The 21,021-nt window shown below is 38.8% G+C and overlaps 1 protein-coding gene across 1 annotated transcript in view; it reads left to right on the top strand.

Annotated features, from left to right (window-relative positions):
- The first annotated feature begins 10,646 nt into the window (after positions 1-10,646).
- Positions 10,647-21,021, top strand: part of LOC111580894 (alpha-2-macroglobulin-like) — a 31,439-nt gene continuing 21,064 nt past the window's right edge. Inside the window, exons 1-12 of the mRNA XM_023288810.3 lie at positions 10,647-10,805; positions 11,609-11,789; positions 11,971-12,127; positions 13,994-14,046; positions 16,334-16,354; positions 16,670-16,835; positions 16,918-17,002; positions 17,113-17,221; positions 19,028-19,163; positions 19,275-19,384; positions 19,470-19,622; positions 20,019-20,237. Of these exons, the coding sequence (XP_023144578.2) occupies positions 10,720-10,805; positions 11,609-11,789; positions 11,971-12,127; positions 13,994-14,046; positions 16,334-16,354; positions 16,670-16,835; positions 16,918-17,002; positions 17,113-17,221; positions 19,028-19,163; positions 19,275-19,384; positions 19,470-19,622; positions 20,019-20,237 (1,476 nt within the window). The 5' untranslated portion in view covers positions 10,647-10,719. The remainder of the gene's footprint in view (positions 10,806-11,608; positions 11,790-11,970; positions 12,128-13,993; positions 14,047-16,333; positions 16,355-16,669; positions 16,836-16,917; positions 17,003-17,112; positions 17,222-19,027; positions 19,164-19,274; positions 19,385-19,469; positions 19,623-20,018; positions 20,238-21,021) is intronic.

Genomic DNA, 21,021 nt, shown 5'->3' with positions numbered 1-21,021 from the left:
CGTTTTCCTTTTCTTACACTGTAGTCAATGATGATTAGCTTCTTTTCAGGCCTCTCCTTTCTCCTCAGTATGCACGTGTAGTTGGTGGTCACATTGCCGTACATCTGTTTGTGGTTTGGGAGCAAGACTTTGCACGTGTCATTGGGTTCTGATTCCAGCTTTGTCTCGTCTGATGCCCGGAATTCACAGTTGTAGGGTGGAGAGTCTGTACAGTTTGCATACTTGCACTCCAACCTACCAAAGGATCGAATGGTGGGATTAATGTAAGACTCACTGGATTTACTGTCAAACCTACAGCAAATCAAACACAATTGTGTCATTCATGAAGATACTAGAAGACTGAACCTGAGGCTGGTTTTGTTCTTTATGCAAGCGGTAAAAATGCCGAAATCTCCTTCCTTTTTGGCAGAGGTTGAACCTGCAATCAAATGGCAGGTAGTTTGTATAAAGCATGCGATGAACATTATAAGATGCTCTTCAGATTTTTATGCACAGTTTAATTTCTTTTACCAGATGAGATAGCTGAACACTTTAAGTTGGATGGTTTTATGGATGTCTGGTTACACATCATAAATATCTCAAGCCGAAAGGTCACATAGCTCTTTAAGCCAGCACTTATCTCACACCCTGTACTGTAGAGCCATGTACATTTAATAATTCCGTTCTATCCCTCTTCTCCCTTTAAAAATCCCTCATTACTGCACGATGAGCAGGGCAGCCTGAGAGTAAGGAGTTGCAGTAGCTGATGCATGATATCATGAGGTTTTATGTTAATAATTATTTTTCTTTCGTGTCTTCTTGGTTTTACTTCTGGTCTTTGTCTTGTCTTAGCCTGTGATGCTCTGTCTTTCTCCCAGTGTCCTTTGTCAGTCAGTTCACCTGCCTCTCTGCATTTGGAAAATCATTCCTACTTACAAATAGTACATGCATGTATTCCTATAGCCCTGTGATAGACTGGTGACCTGTCCAGGGTGTCCCCTGCCTTCACTGTAAGTCAGCTGGGACAGACTCCAGCCCTCACCCCAATGACGATTAAGCGGTGTATAGATAATGGATGCATGAATGTATACCAATGACTACACTGAAACTACACAACCACTCCTCTTTATTATAACTCCCAGTTTCACCCCTGAGCCTCAGATCTCTGTCCTCACTACAGAGGTCTGAGATCTCCACTTGTGTGTTACTAACTTCACATTTCATTCTGCATTTTCAGGGCTACATGGTTCAGTTCTCATCAGGGTACAACACCAGAGTAAGTTGTGCTGCACATCTAACCTGCTCTTGAGCCGGTTGTGATTGAGATAACCATAATGCAACACTGCGTACTGACGAGCCAGTCCTCTTGGAAAATGGCGTATAAGCAGAAGATCCTGTGGAGCTCAGTGTGCAAACAATGAGAGGGGTGAGCTTTCTGGTCCGTCTAAACTCTTTATCTTTGCAAGATGGGAAAACATATAGGCTCTCATAGCCAGAACATTCTGCATTACAAGAAGGTCCAGTTACATTTTATTATCATTCTGCTGTGGGTTAAAAAAAAAAAATGCCCCAGAAAAATAGTGATGGGGAAATGTTTTGGTGGGACATTGGGAGGTGAATTTTTGGTGAAGTACTACTGCTAATTTACCACAAAAAAAGGGAAAAAAAATAGTAGTAGGGTTACCTTACTGCACAAGACAACTTTTTGGAAAACTTGAAATTTTCAGGCTTTTGATGATTATGATCTGTTTAGTCCAAACATAAACTAGTAGATTGTATGCAGTGGAAATCCCAGTGTTCAGCCCTTCATTTATTTTTTCCTGTAGACTGTAAAGAATTTCAAAGCATTTGTTCTACAGGCCTTGAATTAGTAGACTATAGTAATATAAGAGAGACTGATAAAATCACTTAAATGATTTAAGTTTCTGATTCAGTGTTCTGGATGACTTGTGTTTGAACTCATGAGATTTGCAGTAAGCCTAAAACAAAAAGCTTGAAAAATGTTTATATTTTTGTTTTTTATTTGCTCCTGAGACTGTTTAAGAAATCCAGGGCTGCAGCTGAAAGAACAAGGCCTAAACTGTCTTACACGCAATAAGAAGAACACATTAACTGAGTGGAATACATAGCTGGCAGTGATAATGACAGCAGTGATTTGGCAGCTTTTCTTCCTGCTTTGGCTGCAGCAGCTTTGTTGTTTTAAGCCTGTATCTTATTTCTGATTTTCTCATAGTTTAGGAATGTAGTTTGTTGTTGTATTGAGAAATATACAACTCTAGGCGTGTCCACACTGCTGTTTTAATATTAACACATTCATAGCTGGGTTCAGAAACCATGTGACGACTGAACAAGTTGTTAACAAATTGGTAGTTTTAGTGAAGCCAGATAAAGAAAATAAGATCTGGGGTGTGTTTAACTTGCTTCATAGTGCAGGCCTTTAAGTTTTTAAACTTGTATTTCAGTTCCAAGCAATGCTGACTCAATTGACATCATTATAGAACTATTTACTATTCTATAACTATTTACTATTAATTCATCATAGGGCTCCAAAGATGTGGAAACACTCTGATATGTCCAAATGGCAGACTTCTCCTTTAAACTAGACTAATCACTTCCTGGCTTTTCTCAGCTCAGACTGTGGTTTTATTTAGATCATTTATATGATGTCATTAATGGATCAGTTTAACTCTTAAAGGAGAACGTCCCAAAATGTTGAAGTAACAGAATAGCTCCATTATATCAGAGGTAGACGGTGTCATGTTGACTAAAATCTAATTCCAATTTGAACCAAGTCAATCACAAAACAGCAACAGTAAAAAAACAAACAACAAACATGAGTGTAAGGACTGAGAGTGGAACAGAGCCATGGGCTACCAGTGATATAATCCAATCTCTCAGATCTGATTAAGGCTGGTTCTGCTGATTGATGAGCTTGTTACAGAAGCAACAGTAGCCACTAAAACACTGTTACCATCTTCCTGAATCTCAGAGCAGGAACCTCAACTGCCCAACCCGTCTTTCTTTACCGCTGCGATCATACATTTTACATGATGAGACAGTACGCCTAAACAGACAAAATCGACTACTTAATTATGGTATTTTTAAAGCTAAAACCCTTTTTGTGTTCTTTGAAGTGAGCTTACCAATGAAGAGGAAGAGGAGAGACACAGAGATGTGCATTTTCCTGATCTGATTCTGATGTTTGACAGAAAACAGAAAAAGAAGAAAGTTAAGCTGTTGATCAGTTTGCAGACTACATTAAAAAATGTCAAATGGCACTTGATGCAAATGCTGCAAGTCTGTTCATTACGGTAAATGAATACATTCACACCTTGAGATCATGCAAATTGATTTTGAAGTCCTTTGCAGCAGCGCAGAAAGAACACTTCACAAGCTTGTGAACATCATCAGAGTATTACATGAGCCAGCATGTACTTCACTTGTATGACCACAGTATTCGTCATCATAACATCACGGAACATGCAACTTAACAAACACCAACAGGTTTCTGCTTCAAGTATTTGCAAAGTATATAAACAGAAATGCAAAAAGGCAACATACTGCAGTGTCTTACCAGTGATCTTCCTTGTGATCTTTTCTGTTCTGACCCACAACAGTGGAAGACAGTAATGACACACAATCAGTGATATGCTGGGCTGGGCATAAGGAGAGCAGCAGCTGGAATGGAGTTGGGTGGGAGGGTTGGGTTGAAGATCCTCTTAAAGTGCAGCTGTCCTGTACGCTGCAGACTGTCTGTCAGAAATGGAAAGTTTTTTAAATTTTGCATTCCTGACTGATTTTCCTCACATTGTACCCTCTCTGTGATATATCAACTTGACATACACACATATATATATATATATATATTTGTGATACATTTAGTAGAGGTTTAAACAAAATTATGTTGGGATGGGATTTGTTAAGTGGCAGAGTCAGTCAAGGGAATAATATCTAACACTATAGTAAAACCCAAGCAGATGATATTCCCTGCTGAACAACAGACTGGAGTCATCTGAGGATAAACCGAGCTGCAAAGTGGGACACTGTTTATCAGAAGACTCTCCGGAGAAACATGAGAGTCTCCTGGACAATATCATCCTTTAGTTTCATGTTATGGCCATCAGCTTCAATGACTTCATCTTTGTTTATGAAAGATCGTGTTTGTCATCTCCTGCTTGGTAGACAGCTATATTACAATATCAATGAGCCTCAGCTGCTGCTGCTGTGGAGAAGATGCTAGTGAGGAACTCAAATGACTGAAATCAAGGTGCTTGTTAGGGCGTATTCTCATTATTGTGGAAAAAAATGTATTTGTATGTTCATTATTGTTTATGTGGTGCACTGTGATGGCTCTACATTATGAATAATGCAGGTACAGCCCTGAAAAACTGTTCTGTGGGGCCTGACACTCGGACAAAACATTACTGATATATTAAACTCAGATGGAACAACAAACACCATTTTGTTTCCTGTCAAGGTCCTGACTGAGTAGCACTAAGAGTTAACATTACAGTCCAAGGATCCTTCTGAAAAACTGAAAGGGCTGACTATGGGGCCGTTTCGTGCCGTCATTTAACACAGCGCCCAGCTGGATTTTAGAACGGTAAATTCTGCACCAACCAACATAGTGTCATCAAACAGCTTGCTGTAATTTGAATCATCACTAGCTGAGCTAATGATGTAATTGAACCAAAAGCTCAGCTATTGAATGAAAATGATATTTTCTAATGTAGATATGAGTCTTTTGGACTGATTTAACAGATCCAACAGAATTTGATCCACTCTGTCCAAATGTATTTGGAAAGTCTAGAAGAGTGGTATGATTAAATTTTATATATGATATATAACATACACTCACTGGCCACTTTATTCGGTACACATGTTCAATTACTTGTAAACACAAATTATTCCATCCATCCATCCATTATCTATACACCACTTAATCCTCATTAGGGTCTCTGGGGGTTGGAGTTTATCCCAGCTGACTTAGGGTGAAGGAAGGAGACACCCTGGACAGGTCACCAGTCTATCACAGGACTACATATAGAGACAAACAATCACACTCACATTCACACCTATGGGCATAACAAAAATCATAGTAATCAATAATCAGCCAATCGCATGGCAGCAACTGAATGGATTTAGGCATGTTGACGTGGTCAAAATTACTTGCTGAAGTTCAAACCGAGCATCAGAATGGGGAAGAAAGGGGATTTAAGTGGCTTTGAACGTAGCATAGCTGTTGGTGTGAGTATTTCCGAAACTGTTGATCTATTGGATTTTCACACACAACCATCTCTATGGTTTACAGACAGGCAGCATTCAGATGGTCAGAACTTGGTGTAAACAACATGGATCATGGATCCATCCTGCCTTGCATCAGCGGTTCAGGCTGCTGCTGGTGTAATGGTGTGGGGGATATTTTCTTGCCACACTTAGGGCCCCTTAGTACCAACCGAGCATGGTTTAAACACCACAGCCTTCCTGAGTACTGTTGCTAACCACGTCCATCCCTTTATGACCACAGTGTATTATCTTCTGATGCTACTTCCAGCAGGATAATGCTCCATGTCACAAAGCTCAAATCATCTCAAACTGGTTTCTTGAACATGACAGTGAGTTCACTGGACTCCAATGGCCTCCACAGTCACCAGATCTCAGTCCAATAGAACCTTTGGGATGTGGTGGAACGGGAGATTGGTATCTTGGATGTGCAGCCGACAAATCTGCAGCAACTGCATGATGCTATCATGTCAATATGGACCAAAATCTCTGAGGAATGTGTCCAACACCTTGATGAAAATATGCCATGAAGAATGAATACAGTTCTGAAGGCAAAAAGGGTCCAACCTTTTACTAATGAAGTGGCCAGTGAGTGTACATCTAGAATTATAAAGCCCATATGGTCAAGATTGCTTTGTAAAGGAGGTGCATTATATTGTATGCTGACAAGGTTACTTGGTCCACTGAATATAAAATCTCAATTCCACCATTTCCACCCTCATGTTTGACTGTGGGATTGGTGGTCTTGTTGTGTTTTGTGTGTCTGGAGTCCTTCTTGGTCAATACTGGAGAAACTGTGAAGATATGATTTAATACAGTTGAAAACATAAGCTGCTTTTCTTGTCACTGGTTCGTTATATTGGCAGCAGTTGTGGACAATAATAAAACATCAACATAAAAAGTGAGTAGAATATTTACAGCAAGCACAATGACTCTTAAAGACAAACTGAAAATCTTTTTTTTTTACCTTATTAACATGTCCACACAGTGTTTTTAATATGCTAGAGGAAATATCATGAATGAAATAAACACTCAATCCTCTCTTGAGGATTTCCACATTGATTTTATTCATTATTCATTACTTTAAGTTCAGGCTTTAAAAATCAATCAATAAAAATACATCCAATTTGCTGTTTGCCTTTGCTTTTATGTAGAAGAAAACAAAAAACAAAGAAATCAGTCAAATCAGTCTTCAACACTGACTATTCATGAAGAACATTCTTCAGTAATGTTATGTGAGACAGAACTTTCAAGTGTGCCTTTATTGATAGAGAAGGGACACTGAAAGTAAGATTAAAATAATAATATGTTTGGACGCTTTAAAAAACATACATGTCAAATCTAATTGCCATTGGTCATACATGCATGTTGAGGGCCCTTCTCTTTCCTGTCTCTTGTCAAAAACTAAGCCTTTTGATACTCAGTGTGTTCCCATCAGTTCTACACAACAATTACCTTATCACTCTGTCCTTTGCTGGTGCCACTGCATGTTTTTCTCAGCCTTGAAAATGGAAATAAAATGTGTTGTAGTCATTAGTGCATTAGGACTAATGGATATGGGTTTTATTATGATTTCATTTCCTGGATCTCCATCCCCATAGAGAAATGAGTAAACAACCACACCTTTAGAAGTGGAAAGTAATGCTGGACTGTGCGAAAAGGCTTGTCTGAAAACATTTGCAAATGGAAATGTACCAATCAGATAGTGTTCCCGCTAAAACAATGAATGCAATAAAACAAACCATCTATCATGTTTGATGGTTGTATGCATAAATATTACTAAAGCAATGCTACAAATTCTAAAACTGTGCATGGCAGTAGTTCAGAAGTTTCTTTATCAAAATGACCAGATTGTAAAGTCTTATATATTGTCACAGAAGGTCAGTTTAAGATCAGTAGTCTCTAAAAAAAATCATTTGATTACTAAACACTGCTTTTTAGTTTTCCTCATGAGTTAAAAGTCTGTGAGTTAATGAGTCATGAATATTTGTGGAATGGGCAGTAATCGCTGATGGCTTGTTTGTTCAGTCTGGCTCTATCAATAACATGAGCAGCAACACATCCAGTAGGGGTCTACAAACCTTTGCCATGTCAGAGAAACAACACATTTTGAACTACAAAGACACTTAGAGAGCACAGAGCTCCAGCGAGGCCAACATCCTGCCCACAAAGTAGAGAAAAGTGATCCAGTTCTGCACCCGAATTGAATGTGTTCTTCCTTCCACCAAAGTGCATGAAATTCAGCCTGATAGTTGTTGGAAAATCTTTTTGACCGACAGTCATGCAAAACAAACATTGAAATCATTCTGTATTCCTAGTGATGTAGTGTGACATAATTCAATGGAAAGAGACGTACAAATAAATCGAACACTGAACTTGAACTCTAAAAATGACCTCTGATTGGATGACTGTAATCTTGAGCAAACTGAGACATGAAACAGACAGAAATGTCATATTTTTATCATGTTCTCTTTATTAGAAAATGTTGATCGGTTGACCACTCCTGGGAAGGTTCTCCACTGTTCCATGTTTGTCCATTTATGGATAAAGTCTCTCATTGTGGTTCTTTGGAGTCCCAGAGTCTTAACAATGGCTTTGTAACTCTTTCCAGACTGATAAATGTCAATGACTTTGTTTCTCATCTGTTCTTGAATCTTTTTAGAACGTGGCATCATGTGTTGCTCTTTGAGACCCTTTAGCTACTTCTTAATGCCAAACAGGTTCTATTTAGTGATGTTGAGATTCAACAAGCCTGGCGGTAATCATATGTGGGTGTGGATGGTGAAAATGAACCCAAATTCCAAACTAATTTGGTCAATTGGTAGATTAATAGCTAGGGAGGCAATTACTTTTTCACATCAGGCAAAATGGACTGGACAACAAAATTAGTTTGATGATCTGAAACATTTAAGTGTGACATATTCAAAAATAAAAGATGTTTGTAAACACTTTGTCACTGACTGTATATAGTTACTTCAGAAGTGGTACCGCTCCACGCCACTGTCTGCTCAGCTGGGATATGTGCTCTGCTACATGTTCATGTACAATGATGGAGTTAGACTACATGAACACAAGTACTGTAAACAATAGAGTATGAGCCACTCCACTAAACAGAAAAAGTGATAATATCTTTCTATATTACCCTAAGCATCTTTCCTGAATTATGTTCTGTCAAAAAGTTTTCAAACTGGTGCATATTGTATAACATACTGTCAAGTCCATAAATATCTGAACATTGACACAATTTTCAGCATTTTGGCTCTGTGCAGCAACACAATAGATTTGAAATGAAATAAGATGCGCCTTAAATGCAGATTTATGATTAAGTTAGTTTGTTCAATTATGTTTGGTCCCTTATGAAGGTGGAGGGCATGTACAAAATGTGTTGTAATTCCTACACCTTTCACCTGACTTGGATGTAAATGTCCTCAAATTGAAGATGAGAGTCTTAAAGAACATTTAAAGAACATCTTGATTGTTTCATTTCAAATCCATTGTGGTGGTGTACAGAGCTGAAATGCTGAACATTGTGTCAGTGTTCAAATATTTATGCACCTGACTGTATTTTCCAATACCAGTATATGTCTGATAGGTCATGATATAGGCTGATATAGAACTATATTGGTTCTGCAATAAAATCAACTCTAGTTTAAGTTCACTTGTTGCAGCTGCTTTGTACTTTAGCTTCGCTAGCATTTTGAATGAGGGATTGGGTTGGTTATTGATTACTGGTTAATAGATTAATCGGCATAAATAAATGTACCAGTTTAAAATATATTAACCAAGAAGGCAGAAGCTGAAGGACACATGAGAAGATGTGTTGTACACAGGCTGTAGTACCAGGTTACATCACTAGGTGTAGCCACTTACTGTTTAACACTGTATTGACCTGAGATGAGTAGGTGGTCACTGGGACTACCCCATTGTAGCAAGCAGAGAGCATTGTGGGAGTTTAGCTAGTGAAGGACATAGACTGTATAATAATATATATAATATAATAATCATTTATTATACAGTCTATGGTGAAGGGCCACCATGACAACATTTCCTGTGACTTATGTCACCTGACTGTGTCTGTATGAGGACACAGAATAAAGGCCATAGAGTTTTCATCATGTTAAAAATGAATAAATTACAGATGAATGAGGCTGCTAAATATTAATTTGGACATTTGTTTAAAATCTGCATACCTATCAGGGACTTTAGACATTCAGAGTATTTCTATGCTGTGATGTTACTAAATCAACCTCTGTGCAATTTAAAGCATTTTCACCTGAAAAAGAAAATAACAAACATCCTCACATGTAGCCTGCAAGGCCTGCAAAACTATGATGTCCTGATATCCTGATCACAAGGCCAGATTGAAATTTGGAAAACTTCAGAAAAAATGGAATTTTTACCTCAAACTTCACGCTCACATGAGGACATTTTTGTCCTTTTCATTTTAGATATTTGTACATAGTGATGCAAAAAAATTTTAAAAAATATAACGATTCATGGGCTGCACAGTGGCTTGGTGGTTAGCACTTTCACCTTGCAGCTAGAAGATCCCTGGTTCACGCCCTGGCCTTCCTGGGATCATTCTGCATGGAGTTTGCATGTTCTCCCTGTGCATGATTGGGCTTTGTCTGGTTCTTTGGCTTCCTCCCACAGTCTAAAATCATGCTGAGGTTAATTGGTGATTCTAAACTGTGAATGTGAGTGTGATTGTTTGTCTCTATATGTAGTCCTGTGATAGAGTGGTGACCTGTCCAGGGTGTCCCCTGCCTTCACCCTAAGTCAGCTGGGATAGACTCCAGCCCCCCATGACCCTAATGAGGATAAAGCAGTGTGCATAGATGATGGATGGACGGATAATGATTCATATAATAACTAAACATATGATTGGCGAGGTTAGTTTTATAGAATTTAGTACAGTAAAGCTGTTACTTATACTTGGGTTCTTCTCAAAAAAGATCTCGTCTCCTCATCAATATTTCAATAAAGTTGTTGTTAAAGTGAAATCTGAGCAATGGTCACACATTATCCAACACCTTTTCCCTGAAATATGAATTCAATATCAATTATGGTGACAGTGACTGTACCAAGAATGATTTTTTGTTTGTTTGCAAAAATATCTAAATAATCCTAATACATTTATTGTTGGTTGTTTCAGATTCAGTCTTCCTTCATTTTCAGTTCACATAGCTCTTAGCTTCTTTCTAAACAGCAGTGGAACACAGTGCTGGTCTGGACAGTAAGTGTATACGAGTTAACAGAAAAGTGGGTGTATTTGCACACAGCCGTATGAACTGAATGTCATGATAAATGATTGATGAACAGAGTGTGTACAGATGATCTGCCATTTCATTTATTAGGTGAAATGTTGTGTGGGTGTTTACAAGAATCTGATGGGTGACGAAAGGGGGGTTTGAGTAGCAGAGCTTTCTGCTGCTCTGAGGCTCATCTCAGTCAGTCATGGGTCTTTCTGACATTCAGACGTGGACATGGACACTGTTTGTGTACCTGAGCTGGATGCAGGCCGAACGAACGCGGGCAGAACCGTAAGTTTACTTGGACTGTTTGACAATTAAAAAACAGCTTTTGTGTAAAGATGGTCTTGTTTATTTACACTGGCATTCATTAGCTTATTACACACAGCATTAAACTGCACAGTTGGAACAGTGCCTTTGTCTACCCATTGCTCAGTTTACAGTACTCCCACGTAGTGTGGTCTTAGTCATGTTGTTGTCCTCTCTTTAACTGCCAAGACAAACTAAAACAAGATGTTTTCTGCTAGGGAGAGGGACGACAGGTGCCCAAGCTCAGATCTATGTTCACTACTAGTCAAAAGTTTCATAATGCCCCAATTTTTTCATTTTTTAAAATTGAAATTCAAGTAGTTCAAGTCCATTGAGTATCTTGAGATGTTACAAAGGTAAGTGGTGAACTGCCAGAGGTTAAAAAAAGGTAAAGTTACCCAAGACTGAAAAATAATGTACATTTCAGAATTATACAAAAATGCCTTTTTCAGGGAACAAGAAATGGGTTAAAAACTTAAAGCTGTTCTGCAGCAATGGAGGTTGATCTAGCCTTGAATGTTGGTGCTACCAAATCCTACAGGTGTCCCAACTTTTCTTGATTAATTACAACCCCCTCTGTCTGCATGAAAGTAGTGTTGGAACACACCGTGGCACCAAACCCTCCAGAGCATTATTTGAACAGTATTGTACTGCAGAAAGTAGTGTGTTGATATAAAAATGGGGAGGAAAAGGCAATTAACAATCGAAGAGAGACAGACCATCATAACACTTAAAAATGTAGGTCTTTCCTACAGAGTAATTGTGAAGTTTTTCTGTTTCTGCAGGCAGTACATGGTGGCCATTCCTGCAGTTCTTGAAGCTGGAGCTGAAACTAAATTCTGCGCGAGTCTCCTGCAGCCCAACAAGACTCTGATCATGACTGTCAGTTTGATGTCCAAAGAAACAAACACAACTCTTCTGGAGAAGACGTCCAACGCAGAATTTCATACCTGCGTTCAGTTTCAGGTCAGACAAATATTTATTCATTCCAATTCCATTTGACATTTAAAATTTCAATGCAAACTATCTTGTGGTTTAACCTACAAATATTGTACACTAGAAATACGGTTCGTAAACATCAAAATTATGAATGATGACGACAAGTAAGTGTTGCTGTTCATAGTGAAGACTTCTCTTTCTGCCACAGGTTCCTTTAGTGCAGAATGAGGAGACGCACAAGTTTAAGGTGGAGGTACGAGGCGACAAATTTTATGCAAAAAATGTCAAGAATGTCTTGATCAGAGTCTACCAACCAATGACATTCGTCCAAACAGATAAGCCAATCTACCTTCCAGGACAAACAGGTAACAATCACTAATGTTTTAATGACTTTGTTTTGAAGTTGAGAGAGTTCAGGACAAAGATGAAAGGAGACTGAACCAAGTCATTAGCAATTTGTCTCATGTTTCAACATTTTTCAAAATTTTGATTAATATGGCCTACAGCTTTTTTTAAAAAAATTAATATTTCAATATTTAATTTTGTGTATGAATAAATTAGGATGCAAACAGCATGAATGCTGTATATCTCTCGGTCTAGTTTAGTACATGCAACAACAGTCATGGAAAAGACTGCTGACTTAAAAATTGTCCAGAAGATGATCATTAACACCTTCCACAAGGAGGGTAGGCCACAGAAGGTCACTGACTGTTCACAGAGTGAAGCATATTAAAGGAAAGCTGACTGGAAGGAACAAGGCGGTACGAAAATGTTCAGAAGCAACAGGGATGACTGCAGCCTTGAGAGGAGGGTCAAGAAAAGTCAATGAAAAAATTTCATGAGGATTGAATTGAAGCTGTCAGTGCATCAAGACCCAGCAAGAACAGACATCTGAACAAACTGTTGCCTTCCTGTCATGTCATGTGCTGCGGTTGGTCCACTGTGTTTTATCCAGTCAGAAGTCTCTACAGCATCTACCAGGAGATTTTAAAGCACTTCTTGCTTCCATCTCCTTCCAAGCTTTATGGACTTGCAGATTTCCTTTTTTGCGTAACTGAGCACCTGCCCAGAGAGTCAAAACTACTACTGAATGTTTTACTGACCGTGATTTTACTGTGCTTGATTGGTCAGTCAGCTCACCTGACCTGCCTGAAGGCTGCTATCAAAGCAACCTGGGCTTCATTAACATCTCAGCTGTGCCACAGGCTGGTCACCGCCATGACACTACACACTTACACAGCAGTTTGTGGTATAGGAGCCCCAGCTGAGTAGTGAGTGTATGAAGAAGGACATTTCTGTACTGTAAATACTTTTTAAAATTCTAATAATATTAATATTCTAATAATTTGACTGATATTGCTGAGATATAAGTCATAATCTTTAAAAATGAAACAAAAAAGGCATGAAATATTTCATTTTATGCACAATGAATTATAGAGTATAGAAATATGAAAATGTTACTTTTTGAATTACATTATGGAAGACACAACTTTTTCACGGGAGTCACTAATTACAAAAATTCTGCTGTTAATGGTCACAATTTTTGTGCAACAGACATTATTTATATTTATATGAAGCACAATTTATGTATATTGTATTTGTCTCTCTATATAGACTAGCTGTCATCACTCATGATTTCTACACATTCAGATCACCTACACATGCACAGTTGATTCCTGTGAAATGATGCATGTGTTGCTGTTCATAACGTAATGCGGTCCAGGTTTTAGTAAGAGGTAGTGACAGGAAATAGAATATGGCTTTTGCTCGCTGAAAATGAGGGTATACAAGAAAAATATGGACATGTTCGGCCCTTTTACTCATCAGATTGGTTTAAATGTTTCATAGTCCAAACAGCAACAGCCACAGTGAGATGAGGAGCTTTGTGTTAGTCAGCAGCTTACAGATAACATCCAGTTTTAGGCGCTACTGTACCAGTAACCATAAGCACTCATTTAATCACCAGTTGTAAGAATATAATATTCCAGTGTAGGAGAGAATCTGAAACAAGCATGCTGAATATGATTTAAATATCTGGGTAAATCTGATCATTATTGAATATAAATTTTGTTAGAATTTGCCTCAATTTGAAGAAATATTTATCTTTTTTCATGTTCTAAGAATTTGCAATGTTTGCTATCCATGTCATACTTGATATAAATGTGTTGCCTGCCTAGCATGTCTCTGGATTCCTCTAAAAGCACCATGTCATCTCTTTGACTTTCTTCCAGTGCATTTCAGAGTCATTGCACTGGACACAAAGTTTAGACCTGCTCATCAGCTGGTGAGTGTTGGATTCTCCACCTTCTTCAAGACCTGCAATGTCAGTGAGGCACAATGTGCACAGCACTGAAACTGAAGAGAGGTTACATGTTGAAGTGAAATCTCTATGTTTGTGTTCTTTACTCTGCTCTGTTCACTCAGTCTTTATGAATGACTCAGTGCCAGGACTGCTGTTTAGGCTTGAAGACCAGCAGTACAACCACAACCCCCTTAGGCAAACCTGCCTGTGAGAGTTGAAGGTCTTCAAATATTTGAGCAAATGCTGTGATAAATATGTTGACACAGTTGCCCTGTTTTGCAACATTTTGGTGAAGTGAATCCAGTTTAAAAGTCAAAAAAGTCGTTTCAGCTGGAATACCAAAAACTGAAATATAAAACATAAGTTAGAAGATTCTATAGTATAACTTTTTCTAGAGACAAATGTGAATGATATTCTCTCTGCCAATCAGTTTGATTTCAGTGGTATTAGGTGGAAACATTTGGACCAGAGTACAGTCAGTGAGCCGTGACATCTGAACCTGCAACCAAGCATGAGTGACTTAGAACAAAGAAACAGCAGGCTCTGATCACACAGTAATAAAATCAAACCCCCACCATTATCCTCCTGTGGGATGCTTGTTTGATCAACAGATGTCTCACAGCGCTGAGACACCAATCTGCACACCAGACCAGATGTGTGTGAAACAAAATGTATTCCAGTTGTCAAAATGGAGTTAAGTCTGGGCCATGGAAACTTATTTTTCCAAAGAGCTCAATGCTTCAGACAAAAACAATAAGATGCATATTAGTCCCACTGAATGCCTTGTGAGAGACAAGACAAGGAGACAAGAGTTTTTTATCCTCATGAAAGTTTACAAGAGACCTTTATGGTTGATTTGATAGTGATAATAATGGATTAGATTTATATAGCACTTTTCTATCAAGGCATACTCAAAGCATGTACAATGAATCCATTATTTATTCACTCATTCTCACTCTGGTGGTGGTAAACTACATTTGTAGCCACAGCTGCCCTGGGGCAGACTGATGGAAACGTGGCTGTCAATCCGCACCAACTGCTCCTCCGACCACCACCAACATTCATAAACCAGTGTGAGTAGCAGCACTGGAGGCAAGGTGGGTAAAGTGTTTTGCCCAAACACACAACAGCATGGGAACCAAACCGCCTACCCTTCGATCACTGGACAACCCGCTCTACCACCTGAGCCACAGCTGCCCCCTAGTGACTCCTCAGCCTGGACCTGAGTTCGGGTCTGTGACCCCCAACAACACCAAATCAGTATCAGGACATGAGGTGGAAACTAAGTCCCAAATCATGGGTCAGAGTCTAAGACTTGACCATGTTCAAATGTCTAAAAAGCTTCTTTAAAGATCTTCAAAGATTTATTTATATTATATCTTTATGTATTGTTTTGTTTCTGATATATTTCTTTTAAAAGTCATATTGCCTTTGTTGTACACCATTATATTTTGAATACTCCATGTATCACTTTCTAAAAAGCATGTGATCTGTCTTTACACCAAAAATACGTTTTACTTTCTGATCTTCCAGCTGACACACATACACAATGTCATCAAAACATCAGTGATTACTAGAACGTATTTCATGCACATGTCTGAACTCTATTCTTTAGTTTAACAGCATTTGCCATTAATATATTATATTTTATTTTTAGTATATCACACTCCAAAAATATTACACTACAGACATTTTCACTTCAGATGGTGGTACGGAGTCAAATCCCTTCCTCAAGATATGCAAAAAACTCCAAAGATCATCATCGTCATCAGTCTGAGTTAGTTTGTGACCTTTTGAATTTCACTAAATACCAAATAACCTACTACCCAAAACAGCAGCTGATTCTAGTTCTCAGTTTTCTCATCTCTTTATCTAAAAACACAATATTACACTGTTTTGCATTTTCTTCTGTTATTCTCACCCACTATCATGTTTGTCTTGTGTTGTTTTTGTGTCTTAGTGTGTATTACTGTTTGTGTCACAGCTTGTAGTTGTTGTCTTGTTTAAGGTAATAAATGTGAGCTTTATAACTGGTTATCGTTTACATTTCAGTGCTTGAATCGTATAGGATACGGCCACCTAGTTTTCAGAATTAACCTTATTCCTTCAGCTCTGAGGCTGTCTTTGATCATGCAATACAAATCACGCTGTTGCAATAATCTTTTAGAAATTATATTGTGTAATAATTCTGTATGATCATTTATCATTTTCAGTTTGAGCATATTTTCCTTTTACCTGTTCTAACAAATCTGCTTTTCTCTTCTTCCAGTACACTATCATTGAAATCGAGGTAAGACTTCGACCCTGATGTCTTTATAACGTTAAACCTGTAAAAACATTTTCTTGAGCTTTCTCCAAAGCATGGATGTATAAGTGGGCAACAGCTTAGTACCAACCCAAACCCTTAAAAGAAGCAGTAAAGTTACATTTACAGCTTGCTAGTTCACTTCCTATTATTTGTTACAGTGTAGAATGAGTGATTAAGTGTCTTTAAAGTGTTTCAAAATGCTAAATCAAAAGATAGACACGTTGTTTTTTTTTTCTATCATTTTCTGTCACAGAAGTCACAATAGGCTCTCTCTTTTGTCCCCGTTTGTTTCAACAGGATGCAAAGGGCAACCGGATTGGACAGTGGCTCAACAAAACATCCGCTGGTAAAATACTGCAGCTCTCTTACTCTTTGAACTCTGAGGCCCATGAAGGACTTTATAATGTTATTGTGAAGACTGATGGAAAGACAACACATCACAGCTTCAAAGTGAAGAAATATGGTATGTTATGTTCCTCTTTAATGGTTCACTTTTTGTTTTTTGAAATGACAGAGGAATGCTAACAACCATATTTTCTCCACAGTTTTGCCAAAATTTGATGTACAGATCAACACATTTGATGAAATAAGTATTGCACAAAGTGAAATAACTGCAGACGTATGTGCAACGTAAGTAGTAGGATTTTTATTTCTTCATTGCATGACATTTTACTATGAGGAATACAAAAGCCTTTTTCTATCAAACCCATGACTTCTTTCTATTTTTATTTTCCTCTCAGATATACATACGGGCAGCCTGTGCCTGGCAATGCAGAACTTACGAAGTGTGAATATGGAAGGCCTTTTAGCTGGACGTCAGAACCCAGCTGCCAAAGCAAGACAATGCAGGTACATTGCTGTATATGCTGAATGTCTTCTCTACAGCATCCAACACATCCAGCCTTACTCTGTTCATGTCTGTGTTTACTTTGTGAAACACCAGTAATGTTGTGTAGATTGTTGTTGACCTATCCACATACCCCAGCCTCCTCCTACTGAGTATGCCCAACACAGGGGAACTTCAGTTTTGACATTAACAGTCAGTGTGAATCAAAATACCATCACACCTTAATTTACTAAAATCAGGGTCATTAACAACAAATATGAAATGGTTTTGGTGCAGGGAGTGCACATCAGTCAGCATGATGCACTCGGAGTGTACCAGCAGTGAAAACCAAATGACATACAGATTAAAACAAATGTTTACTATAAGTGTCATGCAAACGTTAGATGATAGCAGTGCAAATCAGCTGGTAAACTCCACTGTGTCAGCCACTCCTGCAACCGGAGTCAAAGACCAGCCCACAGCACTGAAATGAACTTGGCAGCTTATCTGTACAACCTACCAAGTAATAAAGATAAACAAAATAAAAGAAATAACATACAGTAAACAGCCTGTAAATTGAACAGAATGTCCATTATTCTTAGTAATCACAGCTTAACATTATAGAGATTCTCTCATACCTTGGTACTGCTGTCATTATTTCTGGATTTTTATAAGCCATTTTCAAAAATCCACTTTAGTACGGGAAAGACCAGGAACAATATGAAGCTGACAGCCTAAACAGTGAAAATTACACTTTTATCTCTGTTTTTCTATACTTTTTGATCCCACAAGGAATCCAATTTGTTAGTAAGCTAGTGTCAGCTACACTATGGCACCTCTGGAGCAAATAGGGCCCAGCAGTGGTAGCTGATCAGTAGCCCAAAGCCTTCACTACTAAGCCATCTCTAAACCAAGTACATGATTTGCATTGTGCAGTAAGGCAACCCTGCTAGTTGTTTCAGTGGATTATTCTTTTTAACGACAGTGCATGAAAATGTTCCTTTAAACAACATCCTCTGCTACATCCTTCACTTAACGGCTGCCAAGACGACTGTGATTGCTTTACAGAAATACAAACAAGAGTTTTTTTTGCCCCAGTAGCAGATTGATAGTGAGGTGCAGCCAGACCATTCTGCAGAACAGAACATTCTGCGTGGCTTAGAGTATTTAGATTTTTGGGGGCAGGTCCAAGCTTTACAGTAAAATAACATCGTAACTAATAATTTAACTGCAGCTGATACACTGTTTGCCAGCTCACTGTGTGAACAAAAGTACACAAAGTCATTTGCCGTTAGAGCCTGACCAATCATCCATCCATCCATCCCTTATACACCACTTAATCCTCATTAGGGTCATGGGGGGCTGGAGTCTATCCCAGTTGACTTAGAGTGAAGGCAGGAGACACTCTGGACAGGTCACCAGTCTATCACAGGACTACATATAGAGACAAACAATCACACTCACATTCACACCTACAGACAATTTAGAGTTACCAATTAATCTCAGCATGTTTTTGGACTGTGGGAGGAAGCTGGATAAAGATGTAGAAAGATCCTGGGAAGGCCGGGGATCTTCTAGTTTCAAGGCAATGGTGTTAACCACTGATCCACTGTGCAGCCCCTGACCAATCATCCATTCATCCATCCATTATCCAGGTTGTTTTCTCCTGACTCAGATGTACTTTGGATAAAAGCGTCTAAGTGAAAATGTAGAATTGTAGAAATGATGCAAAGTACAGTACTTATTTGTAACTTGCCTGAGGTACAATATGGAGAAATGATTACTCACATTCATGTAATAGTAATATAATTACTTTTTGTACTTTCCAGACAAACAAGAATGGCTGTGCCACTTTTACCTTCAAGGTGTACTCTTTCAGACGTCTACTTCAAAGTTTTGGTTATGGCAGACATATCCAAGAAGAAAAGTTAATTCTCCGTGCCAAAGTGACAGAGGATGGGACAGGCAAGTCTCAAGCTAGCCTGGAAACTCGGGAGTTATATTTCCAAAACGAATATACCAAAATCTTAAGCAGTGTTGCAATCACATTGTGAAATATGGAAGCTTTTTCAACAGGTATTTCACGCTCACAAGAGAAAGCAATAAAAGTTTCACCTATGGTTACAAAGCTGTCCTTCATTGATACACCCAAGATGTACAAACCAGGATCAATTGTGGAAGGAAAAGTAAGTGCAAGATAGATGTGATTTTATGTACGGGGCAACCGAAGCCATGCACTTTCTCAGAGATTTAGCTTTGTATTTCCAACAGGTTAAAGTGGTTCACTACAATGATACACCAGTCCCTGACAAAGTGCTCTACCTGCATTATGGTGAAAGTCAACAGACCATCGAAACTGACGGCAATGGTGTCGCAGCTTTCTCACTGAACACAACGAACCTCTCTGGGAACATCAGACTCAAAGTATGTACGATATTCTACGTTGCGTCTGTGAACCAAACCTTTCAGTCACATCAGTACAGATTGAAGATGATGGCATAGCTTCATTATACTGCATCTGCTTTGGTCACTTTTTGTTAGAAGTTTTGACAAATGTGGGTTCAAACCAGGAGTTGAGCAAATATAGGTTATTTTTAAAAGCTCAATCCTGATAATGTATTTGTGGCGAGCGTAGCTAGGAGGGCTGCAGAATATGGGGAGAGCTTAGAGCCAGGGCCGTGGTAAAATTGCCCAGTAGCTCTTAAACTAAGCTCGACAATGGCACCTTGGGTAAACCCCCAAGGAAAGTTCACAGGTTCGTGGGGGGTGGGGTGTACCACCACCAACACCACGTCCCTATGCTTTTTCCCTATGTTTCAGGCTCAGCTGACATCTAAATTACCCTCGTGGTTCAGACAGCATGATGAGGTTGTAGCTAACACCGTAATCAGGTCTACTTCTTCATCCCGTGTTGAAGCGGTCAACTCTTTAGAGGTGAAGAAGAAAGATGAGAAACTTCGCTGTCACACTGAAGAGACCATCTTCATTAAATACACCATACTTGGACAGGGCAAGGACTCTGTGGATGTGCTGCATTTGGTGAGTGAGTGCCTATTTTTAGCCATGCTAGCAGTTGGGCCTCGGCGAGGGCACCATCAGTCTGTCGGACTTTATCTCCACCGCCATCGCGACATTACTTTAACTCTTTGGTGTGCAGTGTCAATCAGGAGACACCCATTTTCCATTGTATTTGGGTCACTTTTGACCCATGTTGCACAAAAGGTTTAAAGTTAAATGTCTCAACTACTGCTGGATGAACTGCCATGGCGTTTGTTGCAAACATTCATGTCCCCTGATTGACATATCTAATCACTTTAATGAAGAATGGGCCTGCTTTAAAAAAAAAAAAAAAAAAACAGCCGGCAGGGGGTGACATCTCTGAAGTCAAACTGTATAGAAGTCTATGAAAAATGATCGTACTTCTCCCATTGTTAAGTAAATATGTTCCTAATGGATTTATGGTCTCAGTCACTATTTTCAAGATTTTGAATGTAGCAGCATGTTCTTTTTGCAAATTATGGTCCCATTTATAGTAGAAAAGACAATGAAGCAGGATATGTTCAAATGTGAGGCTACCTTGTGACTGACAGTTTGCTCATGTATCGCTGCTTGTAATGTCTTCAGTGTTCTCAGTCATTGATCCACCAGTCACTCATCACATGTAGTTTCAAAAGACCAATAGGGTGACCGTCTAATTCCCCACGAGGCATCAAAACAGTAGTCCACAAATCAACGGGTGATGACACAGTGCCTACATACATCTTTAATATATAGCTTAAGCTAATGGATTTCCTATCAATCCTTGTCTGTAGTTGGCTAACAA

The sequence above is a fragment of the Amphiprion ocellaris genome, chromosome 7 (genome assembly GCF_022539595.1).
Source record: "Amphiprion ocellaris isolate individual 3 ecotype Okinawa chromosome 7, ASM2253959v1, whole genome shotgun sequence".
In the NCBI taxonomy this organism is placed as follows: Eukaryota; Metazoa; Chordata; class Actinopteri; family Pomacentridae; genus Amphiprion; species Amphiprion ocellaris.
This window is presented reverse-complemented; position numbering and strand designations above follow the sequence as displayed.